The following is an 11,519-nucleotide window of genomic DNA, read 5'->3' on the forward strand; positions in this document are numbered from 1 at the left end:
AGATCCAATCTTCTACAACAATTAAAAGATCCAATTGATAACAATTACATCATTTATATTTAAAAATTTAAGATACATAATTAAAATATATCTTTCATTTATTATGGTTTGCATTAGAATTAAAAACTTATAAAATATGTTGAGAATTAAAAAAAAAAAAACAATATTAAATTTGAAAGAACAGAAAAGATTAAAATACTGAAATTGATGTTTTTAGGATAGTACCTGATGAAGTCTATTTCATGTAAAATACTTATGGATTTGCTTAAAAATCTCCACATTGACTAGTCTTAAATGTCCTATTATCTTAAGTTTAGGTAAACTTATGTGGTGATCATATCCAGTTATGAGTACTCGGACATCTCTTACTTTTCATTATTCCAATCTATGAAATAACTAATTCAAAAGATAATTGTTGCACGGATCCTGTTACGAAAACGAAATAGATTTCCTGTACATACATAAAATTGTTTGGAACGACTACTCATGTTCAAATTAGGGTCATATTAATTTGAAGCTCTTCCACGACGAAAACATGGCGGCTTTTCATCTTGAGTTTATGAGAATTTTCCTAAGAATTTACATAAGCAAAATAGAAGAAACAGTTGGGTTTGTATTGAGGAGTTAACTTCTCCAAGAACAAGTTATCTTCTTGGTCATATTATTCAAAGTTCTTCAACGAAGAAAGCATGGCTGCTTTTCATCGTGAGAAAATATTTTTAATCGTTGAATTTCATGTGACTTGACATTTCCCACTTTCAACTTTTCAACAGACGGTACTCTCTATATATACCACCAAGCAACGACATTACTATGCACAATCAAGGCATTACGAAAATTAATATAACGTACTGTCAATTAAAACCAAAAGCCTTTACTTTTTTTATAGTACTATCAATCACCAAAATAAATAAATATGGGCGATAGCAACAATCAAACAACGCATTTTGTTTTGATCCATGGTTCAGCTTCAGGAGCTTGGGCATGGTACAAGGTGAAGACAATGCTAGAGGCAGCTGGGCACTCTGTCACAGCCCTTGACATGAGTGCATCAGGGGTGAACACAAAAACACTGGAAGAAGTTGTTACTTTTGATCAGTATAATGAGCCCTTGATCGAGTTCATGGCCAACTTAGCTGAAAATGAAAAGGTTGTATTGGTGGGTCATAGTCTAGGTGGCTTAAACGTGGCTTTCGCTATGGAGAAGTTCCCAGAGAAGATTTCTCTAGCTGTTTTTGTTACAGCATTCTTGCCTGATACCGAGCACCGGCCATCGTATATGTTAGAGAAGGTAGCGCAATTTATTTTATTTTGCATTTAATTAAGGCCCTTAACCAATCATCTCTAACTTTAAATTAACCCCTTATACATTTTGTTCTTTCTGTTAGTTTATTGAAAATAGCCCAGCCGTGGCAGACGGGTGGCAGAGTGTAGTGTCTTCAACCGCGGGATATGAGACATTCATGAAGTCCACTGCTTTTAACCTTGCCTCCCCTGAGGTACGGCTCATGAATCTGATTACAAATTGATTTTCCATCTTTGACTGATCTGTTTGACTGTAATAACTAGTGTAGTGGTGATATATTTTTCTTGTTTGCAGGATCTCAGTCTCCAAACGCTTTTAAAGAGATCAGGATCATTGTTTCTTGAAAGTCTGGCCAAGGCAAACAAGTTCACGAAGGAGAAATTTGGATCGGTTGTGCGAGATTATGTTGTTTGTACTCAAGATTTATTGGTGGTTCCGTCATTGCAGCGCTTCATGATTGAACACAATGAGGTTAAGGAAGTGATGGAGATTCCAGCAGATCATATGGCAATTGCTTCTAGGCCTAAAGAACTCTGTCAATGTCTTCTGGAGTTCGCACGTAAGCATGCATAGATTGTTGTTAATTGGTGCGCTAATTATAAATGTAATAATGTGCAACATTTGTATCTAGTTCTAGGCTGCCTATATATATATATAATAGGATGGCTGTTGAAATAAAATAAAGAAGAGATAGATGTTGCCTTCATTTTTAGATTTGCTCTTATTTGTATTTATTGTATTCTTTTCCAATTATGAATAGTAAACAAGATTGATTTCTAGTCTTGCTTGATTTGTTATATTATGTTCTCTGCAGCTTGCACTATTGTTATCATCCATGCACAACAAACTTGAAACTTTTCATTTACCATACGTAGCTACGGCTCTTTTATATAGGTTCTTCCTTCATGGATTCATAATACAAAATCTTTGTGCAAGCCTCCCCACGTAGATCCCACCAACAAAATTTCCAATAACAGCAATTAATGCAGATAAAAGAAAATACATTAGTTGTTACTTATCTTTTTCCCTAAAGGAAGCTCTTTATCTCTCTTACACAAGCACATGTTATATGACTTTTTCTAGTTATTCAACAACACACAACAACTAACCATAAAAAATTATTGAGCTCTAAAATACATTATTTATGACCTCCAACCAGAACCATCAAGAATCTTTAAGCTTTGATACCAACTAACACACAAACAGACAAGGGCGAAGGATAATTGTTACAAGTTAAAACCTTCAAAGATAAAGAACATCATAACTACAAGGAGACTTTCAAAATATTTAATATTATTCATTCATTTCTTCACTTGCCAAAAAGTCATTATAACCTTTTATATAGAAACAAAAAACTAGAAAACCCTAGTAATACTGAATATAAAAAATAAAATAAGAAAACTATTCTATTTAAATAAGAAAACAAAATGAGCATAAGAAAACAAAATAGAAAAAATAAAATTAGTTAAAAAAATATTTATTATCCCAATAACTCTTGCACTGCACTAGAATCCTTTCATTTATTTTATTAAATGCACCTTTCACTTTCTTATAGAGTATATAGAATGCAACTTCATTATTCAAGAAGTTGTGTATCCATTACTTGTACCTTTATATCAATTGGATCTTTTCATGTTCTATTAAAATTATGATCGGTTGTATTCCAAATCAAACGTTTTGATTTTGAATTTAATGATTTGAATTATGTTAGAAAAATAACATAATAATAAATTAAGTTGTTATCTTAATTATCATATACTAAATAATATCTCTTAAGCTTGGAAAATCAAATTTTTATTTGCACCTATTGGAAACAAAATTAATGCAATTGAAAATTGAAAAAAATCACTACCAGAAAATTGACAAATACAAACGGACACACCAACAAAATATTTTCGTTTGTAGATTGCAGTGAATTTTTTAGACTAAATATGCCCTCGCATTATTTATTGGTAAGTATCGACAAAAATATTCCCTTAGTATCAAGGGAATTACAGTGAGAAAAAAGAAAGATAGAAAGAAAGAAACCAAAAAAGTACGATGATATGTTATTTTATAGATAAAATTACCGATAGATTTAAATCCATCGATTAAATTCATCGATAAATTCATCTGTATTATTAAATTTATGACTTGACGAGCGACCCTCCTCCATTTCTTCTTCTTCCTCTATTTTTCTCTACGACAAACAACACTCCCCCCCCCCCAAATTTTATAGCAAATCAACCTCCTACTACAAATCCAGCCACCCTAACACTCACTTTATCAGCATTCCTATTCTGATTCAAATTTTATTGAGCATTCTCCACTTTAAGTAAGCAAAACTACCCATTTTTTATTTGAACTCAATTTTAAAATGTAAATTTTTATTGCATATTTTTGTAGTATATATATTTTGTTTGGGTGTTTACTTGTTTTATAGCTTTTTGCCATAGAAATTTATTGTATGAATGTATGATTTGTACATGTTAGGATTTGTTTGAGACTTTGTAAAATTATATTTGTATGTAAATTGATAAAATTTATTTTGAATTTGTGACTTGGGGGTTTTGTGATGAATTAAATAATGACTTATTTAACAGATCCATTTTATATTTTGTCAATTTTTTTGTTGAGTTGAAATTTTTGGTAAATATATAGAAATTTGAATTTATATAGATAATTAATAATGAATTAGTTGTACTATTAAACTAGTTTGAATAAATTTGAGTTAAACCAATGTTCTGTTATTTATTTAGTTTATATAATTAATTAATACATGTTATCATCATTATTCTTTACAGGTTTTACATAAGTAATGGATGATCGTTCATGGAGAGATATCTGTGTTGGTTTGCACATGGAGAACCATATGTTCCTCATAAGACCATAGTAGAAAGGATGGTTGAGTCAACTTCTAGTTCTAGCAACGTGCATGAGGTTGTAGATGATAATAGTAATCCTTATAGAAATATGGTTATGGATGCGATGAGAATGAATCAGGGTTATATCGGTCAATGTTCAATCATAGATAAAGAAACTAATGTAGACATGACCAGGTTTTTTGATTTTTTGAAAGACTTCAACGAACCATTATGGGATGGGTGCATAATTCATAGTAAATTATCGTCTGTTGCACAAGTGTTCACCGTTAAGTCAGATCATGGGTTGAGTGAAGTTAGTTATGACAGAACTTTCAAATGGGCGAGAAACATTTTACTTTAAGGGAATAGGCTAAAAGAGAACTTGTGCGCTGCTAAATCCATGATGAAAACACCTCAGCCTAGATACCAAAAAAATTGACATGTTTCCAAACTTCTGTATGTTGTACTACCTTGAAAATATAAAGTTGATCTAGTGTAAAACATGTGGGCATGCTCATTATAAACCCAAAACTGGTAGGGGAATTGACTTTATCGCACATAGAAAAAAACTTAGATACTTCTCAATCACACCTAGACTGTAAAGGTTATTCATGTCACCAAAGACTGCTAAGCACATGTCATGGCATCATTTACATGATGTGGTGGATAGATGATGCAACCATATTATTCGATAGTTTGACCCACATTTAACAAGTGTTTTGCCTATGTTTTATATATAAAATGCCTTGATATTCTTTGTTTTATGTTTTGAAGGCACTTTTGGATGAAAGATGCAAAAAGGAGTAAATTGGAGGTAATTGGCAGATTTGACCTTCAGTCGATGTTTTGTGCAGAGCGTGAGCTCTAGAGGTCGAAATGAAATGAGTCCAGTAGCATTAAAAAGCTAACATTCATAACTTTCTGGAAATCTAAGTCAAGAAAATAAAATAAGGAAGAGTATGGAAATCGCAGCCTTCAAAGTCAAATCTCGCAATTTGCCAGTGTTGACCTTTGTCCATTCCAACTTGAATATCTTGAGCTACAGAAGTCCAATTGATGTAAACTCAATTGTTTTGGATTTCTGACTCAAATGGATATAAACGCTCAAAATTTCAGCCAACAAAGATGTCATATGAGGAAGATATGATTTTTCAAATATGACAATTGAATTCTACCAGCAAACAGGTTTCGTGAAGAAACGAGTCCAAATTATGTTCCAAAGCATCTAAACCGATATCTAAGTTTTTATTTCAGCAATTTGGCTCCTCTAAGTCAAAGCTTGAAGATTTCATGCAAGGCTATTTCTTCTTTTTTAGGAAAATAGTTATTGAAGTACTTAAATGTAAACAGTCTACTTAAGGGAGGACTATTTTGTAAAATAGAGACTAAGGTTTCCTAGGATATAAAAAGAATGAGAGAAGAGAAGGGGGGCAGCCAGCCAAGAGGAGAAAAATGCCCCCCTCCTCTAAGAAACTCGAAATTATGCATTTTTCCTTCTTTTTGATTAGTTGTTCAACAAATATGCAAGGCTAAACACTTTTTCTTGGTTGCAAGAACACGGAAACCTTTGGATTTCAAGAACTGTGAGATTTATTTTACCTTTTCTTTTCAGTTTATATGATGAATATGTTTGTTCTCTTATGCTTATTTTTTCTATGATTGTTTATTTTAATTGCTAGAGCGGACTTTAAGTTATTATTGTAGACAATCTATTGCTAAGTTTGATATCAAAAACAGAGTTGTGATATATGAACTTGTGAAGCAACTGAGCTTAATAATTGTGGCGGATCTACGTTATTAATCTTAGGGAGAACATTCAATCAAATCAAACATAGATTGCAGACATTTATGTTTTCTTGATTAATCAACTTATCTAGTTCTTAAGGCTGCTATTGAATTAAATTACTAGTGCGGAAACTGTGGTTGTTTGATGGTTAGGGTTAGTTATATGGCAGATCCATTAACTAATCAATGTTAAGAAGAGATAAATATTCAGAATATAAATTGATGTTTCATTTCCATGATCAGTTCTAATTTTCGTTGGTGGATGTGTGCTTCGACCAAGGTTTGTTTTCTTGATAAATTTCGATTTCAATTGATTTTGTTTGCTAGTTTAATTTCTTTCATAGTTTAGATCATCACAAATCAAAATCCCCCAATTGCATAACGTATAGCATAAAAATCTGAACTAAATCTTCCTTGTGGGATCGACCCCTTGCTTGCTCTATATTATCTTGTGTGTTGTGTTTTAAGTTAGGGTAATTAATTTGTGCGACTGCGACATCGCAACAATAGAGTGATGGTGTACTCTTTCGATGGTGAAGCATGGAAACATTTTAATAGGGTGTATCCTTATTTTTCAGTGGAATCAAGGAAAGTGTGTTTTGGGTTATGTATAGACAGATTCAATCCATTCGAGTTATTTATTGCTTCTTATTCTTGTTAATCGGTGATACTCATAGTTCCCAATTTGCTATCTGGGATGTATATGAGGCTGGAGTTCATGTTTTTTATCTATAGTCATACCCGGTCCTAATTGTCCGTTGATTGATTAGTTGAAGCAGTTATGGTCATCCGGGGCTTTGATATATGATGTATCGAGGAAATAGAATTTTCAGATAAAGACAGTTTTGATGTGAACTTCAAGAACTTTCCTGCGTATGGAATGGTTTTTCGTTGGAGCACGCATGGAAAAATAGCATGTCCATACTGTATGGAAAATAACAAGGCCTTTATGTTAACAAATAGCGGTAAAACATCTTTTTTTTACTACCACCGGTGGTTCTTGCCAACAGATCACAAGTACAAAAAGTTCTTTATTGGCAGAGTTGAAAGGGATGTCGCACCGCTGCTACCGTAGGGTGAAAAATTGTTTGAAGTAGTGTCAGAGTACGATGACATTGTGTTTGGTTTTCAATTCGGTAAGTAGAAGTTTTCTAGTTTTGGTTTGACCCACAATTGGGTAAAGCAAAGTATTTTCTAGGAGTTTCCTTATTGAAAAACTAATCTCTTTCTCCATAACCTTATTTTCATGCACATTGAAAAAAACATATTAGAAAACATTTTCAACAGGGTTATGGACATGAAAGGGAAGACAAAGAACAACAACAAGGCTAAAATGGATATATCTTTGTTTTGTCATCGTAAAAATATAGAGTTAGTTTATGATGAGTCACGGGTCGCAAAGCCCAAAACCAGTTTTGCCTTAGACAAGAATGCACAATTACTTGTCTACCAATGGCTTAAGAGTCTGCGTTTTCTTGATGGACATGCTTCGAACATATCAAGGTTGCTGAATTTGGAGGATTGCAGATTATATGGAATGAAGAGTCATGACTGCCACGTGTTTATGCAAACACTCATTTCACTAGCTTACCAGGTTTTATTGCCAAAGGGGGTATGAGATGCATGCACTCATGGAGCTTAGTCACTTCTTTAAAGATATATGCTCCAATAAGTTGCAGACACAACACATAGAGAGGCTTGAAATGAATATCATATAGACAATCTATAAATGTAAAATGATATTTCATTCATCGTTCTTCAACTCAATGAAGCATCTACCTATACATCTACTATTTAAGGAAAAAGTTGGAGGCCTAGTCTAATATAGATGATAGCGATGAAATCAACATAGAAGATTGTGATGAAGATGACAAAATTAAAGAAGAAGAAGAAGAAGAAGAAGAAGACAATTCTGATTAATTTGTACAACACAAATGTGTAATGCCATAAATTATAATGTAATATTTCTGGACAAGATTAACTTTAATGTAACAAAAATGACATTAATTTATTATTAAATGACAAGGAAACATTAATTTTATGTGATTTTAATATTCTACATAGAACTCGTGTTATGTGTGCTATTGTGATTTTAAATATTTGTAGGATGTATAGATAAGGAATAAAGATACAATTTGGCAATCAAAATTGTTGTACACCGATGTAAATACCAATAGACTGCAAAATACCAACAAATACACTGACAGATTAAGGTCATCGGTACATTGCAAAAAACATTTGAGATTTTCACCTCTCAATTGCACTGTTCATTGTGGTCAATACAAAAGGTATCACCGACAGATTAAGTCTGTCGGTATATTTCAGAGAGCAATGGAATTGTTTCCCTCTCAATTCCACTATTTATTGTGTTCAATATAGAGGGTATCACTGACATATTAAGTCTGTCAGTATATTCCAGAGAGCATTGGAGCTTTTCACCTCTAAATTACAATGTAATAGTTGGCGGGTTTCTAAAAAATTTTATTCAATTGAAAATTTCAATTAAACTTTATAGACGAAGACACTGACGGAAAAATTAAATATTAATTTTTTTTTATTTTCTGATGGTAAAGGCATTGCCAATATTTGGTGTGTTTTTTGGAAATTTTCAATTAAATTGAAAGTTTCAATTAGAATTTACAGACACAGACACTGATGAAACAATTAAAATATTAATTTTTTATTTTTCTGACAGGAAAGACGCCAGTAATATGTGGCGGGTTTCTGAAATTTTTTTGATTAAATTAAAATTTTCAATTAGACTTTACAACTCTACATACAGTATACATAAGGTATGACCAATGGATTGAGTTCGTCAGTATATTCTAGAAAGCAATATAATTGATCATTTTTCGATGTCACTTTTAATTATTGTTTGGTACATACGAATTTACCAATGAAATAAAAAATTGTCGATGATATTTAGGGTTTTTTTTAATTTGCTATAAAATTGAAAATTTTAATTAGATGTTATAGACAGAATCACATACGGAAAAATTAAAAATATTTAATTGTTTGTCGGTTAAATCATTAGTAAAAAGCCCCAAATTAAAAGACTAGAATCCTTAAAATCATAATAGACAGGCCGGCTTTCTTCTTCTCTCTTCCTCTTTTTCTTCTTCTTCTCTCTTCCTCTTCCGCAAATAAACACCAATGTTTCTCTCTTTCTTTCTCTTCTCTCTCTCCTTCTCTCCTCAACTTCTTCTCTTCTCTTCTCTTTTTCTACACACGCAGGTATGTCTTCTCCTCTCTTCTTCTACTAACTTCTTTGTTTTTGTTTTTGTTTGTTAATTAACATACTGTTTGAATTTGTTATATTTTTTTATCTTCTTGAACTTTAATCACAACGAAATCAAGGTAAGATTTTTCTTTTTCTCTTCTCTTTTTTTTGTTTATTTTGCATTATTTTTTTAATTTTTTTTGTTTTTAATAATTGTATGAATGTTGTTGTTGGAATATTTTTTAATATGAGAACAATTTTGTTGAATTATAGTTGGATTTATTTTTTCAATTTTGTTGTTCAAATTCAATTAAATGTATAGGATTTATTTTAATTATTATTAGTTAATAATATTCTATTAAACATTAATAAATTTAAAATATTCATAGTTGATAATCAATTATTATCATATATTCATAATTATAAGTCCAATTTCATTAAAAAGTAAATGATATAAATTTAGATTGATTTTTATATGTTATACAATATAATATTATTATGATAATAATTGTATATATAACCTAATTATAGAAAGAAGCTTTTCTATTTATAAAATAAAATTCTAGTTAAAAAAGTAAAGATTCAATAATCAAGTTTACTCTGTAATAAATATATGTATTAATAAAAGAAAATTTCAAAAACAAATATCAAAAAACTAGGTTGAGTACAAGTTGAGTGAACTCTTGAATCAATGACAAAGAAACAAATTGAATAAAATCAAATGGTTTATGGCAATCAAATTTAAATAGTTGTGTATTTGTAGGTTTAAAGATTTTGGGTAGTCTCCCATATAGGGAAGGTGCTGTCAATTTTTTTTACAAATATGAATATTTTACGGTATCTTAATCTTTTATTTTGTGTAGATCCTTAGCGGAAAGTTAATAGTGCGTCGTACGAACATGATCGCTGCTAGTTCTTCTAGCAGCGCTTATGATGACCATGACTCATTAGGTGCCAACCAAGAATAGAAACCTCTGACACAGGCATCCACACTCGACGCGGGCTCGACGAGTGCGATGTCACCATGTCGAGATAGGGTCCCTTCAAAGTGGGATCCATTTACCGTGAAGTATAAGGCTTAGTGGAAAAATGATATTTCAATGTAAGTTTGTTTTCCCTTCACAACAACATGTTAATAATTTTTGAAAAATTAATTTCAATTAACAAATGCAATTTTTGGTTTACAAACATTGAGGCTGCCATAACCATATCATCAACGATGAAATCATTGATGGAAATTCTATTGTTTTTATGGAATTAGGTTTCCAAACATCCTGAATTGAAACCTATGATTGATGCATGGTTTGAAAGGTTTAAGGTTAGTATTAACTTAAATATTTTTTTATTTTAATTCGGTTATTTTATTAATATTAATGAAAATTTTCTTTTATAAATTTTAAGTGCAAAGAAAAATTTGAATAGGATAGAGCTAACAATGTTATTGCAATGAGGGTTTGGGAGAATCACGCTGTAACTAGGTAAGATTGGAATAAAGATAAAAAAATTTCATCCTTTTATTCAATTTTATTTTTTATTTACTAACAGATAATTTATTTGTATCATATAGGTTGTGTAATTTTTTATACGAAGCGCAAAGAAATACAGAAAATATGCGAAAGAAAAGGAGTGTCCAGGTTGGAAGGAGGTGACAGTTTGGAAGGATTTCAAACCGCTGTATCCATGTGGATTGAATATGTTCAACACATTATGTCCGAACGTTTCGTGCGACGATCACACTCCGGTATAGAGAACTGGAACCAATGTGTTCACAATTCCGTTACAACGCACACTAACGGGTCCGTTCTATTCATTTCGCATGTGAAGCAGATGAAAAGATTCTTTTTTTAATTATATCCATTTTTTATTATTTTTTTATAAATATATTTAACTAACAATATTTTTTTACTGCAGGCTACAGTTCTTTGATGGAAGCCAAATCAGATGGAGCTTTTTCTAGAAATGCAGGTGTGGATTGATGACTAGCAAAAAAGAGATGCAGCAGCTTGTAAATAGCCGAGTTCAAGTGGTATGATTGTTCTCAACCATTCTTTTCACCTCTGATTTCATATAATTAACTGTATGAAACTAATAGGTATCACCTTGATTGAGGGATTTTTTTCTCTACCTACAATTACTTCAAAATATGCCATACTGGTGTTTTGTTCGATAGTTGATAGTTGTGGCAGAATCACTATAGGCAAGGAAAGAGTGAAAAAGATAGGGAGTCTCCACCGATTATTTATTTTTTAGGTGTGATTGGCCACCATATTAATTTTATTGATTTTAATAAATACCTAAGATATGAATTAGGATTTGAGAGTTCCCTTATGTTAGGGGAAGGTAAAATTTACCCCTATCCACTCGT

The 11,519-nt window shown here is 31.5% G+C and overlaps 1 protein-coding gene across 1 annotated transcript; it reads left to right on the forward strand.

Moving 5' to 3' along the window:
• Window positions 1–845: 845 nt before the first annotated feature.
• LOC18101196 (salicylic acid-binding protein 2) lies at window positions 846–2,090 on the forward strand. Its single transcript, XM_006380668.3, has 3 exons — window positions 846–1,291; window positions 1,389–1,499; window positions 1,601–2,090. Exons 1-3 carry the CDS (start codon window positions 917–919, stop codon window positions 1,877–1,879), a joined length of 765 nt encoding a protein of 254 aa, XP_006380730.1. The 5' UTR covers window positions 846–916; the 3' UTR covers window positions 1,880–2,090.
• The last annotated feature ends 9,429 nt before the right edge of the window (window positions 2,091–11,519 follow it).

The sequence above is a fragment of the Populus trichocarpa genome, chromosome 7 (genome assembly GCF_000002775.5).
Source record: "Populus trichocarpa isolate Nisqually-1 chromosome 7, P.trichocarpa_v4.1, whole genome shotgun sequence".
Lineage (NCBI taxonomy): Eukaryota > Viridiplantae > Streptophyta > Magnoliopsida > Malpighiales > Salicaceae > Populus > Populus trichocarpa.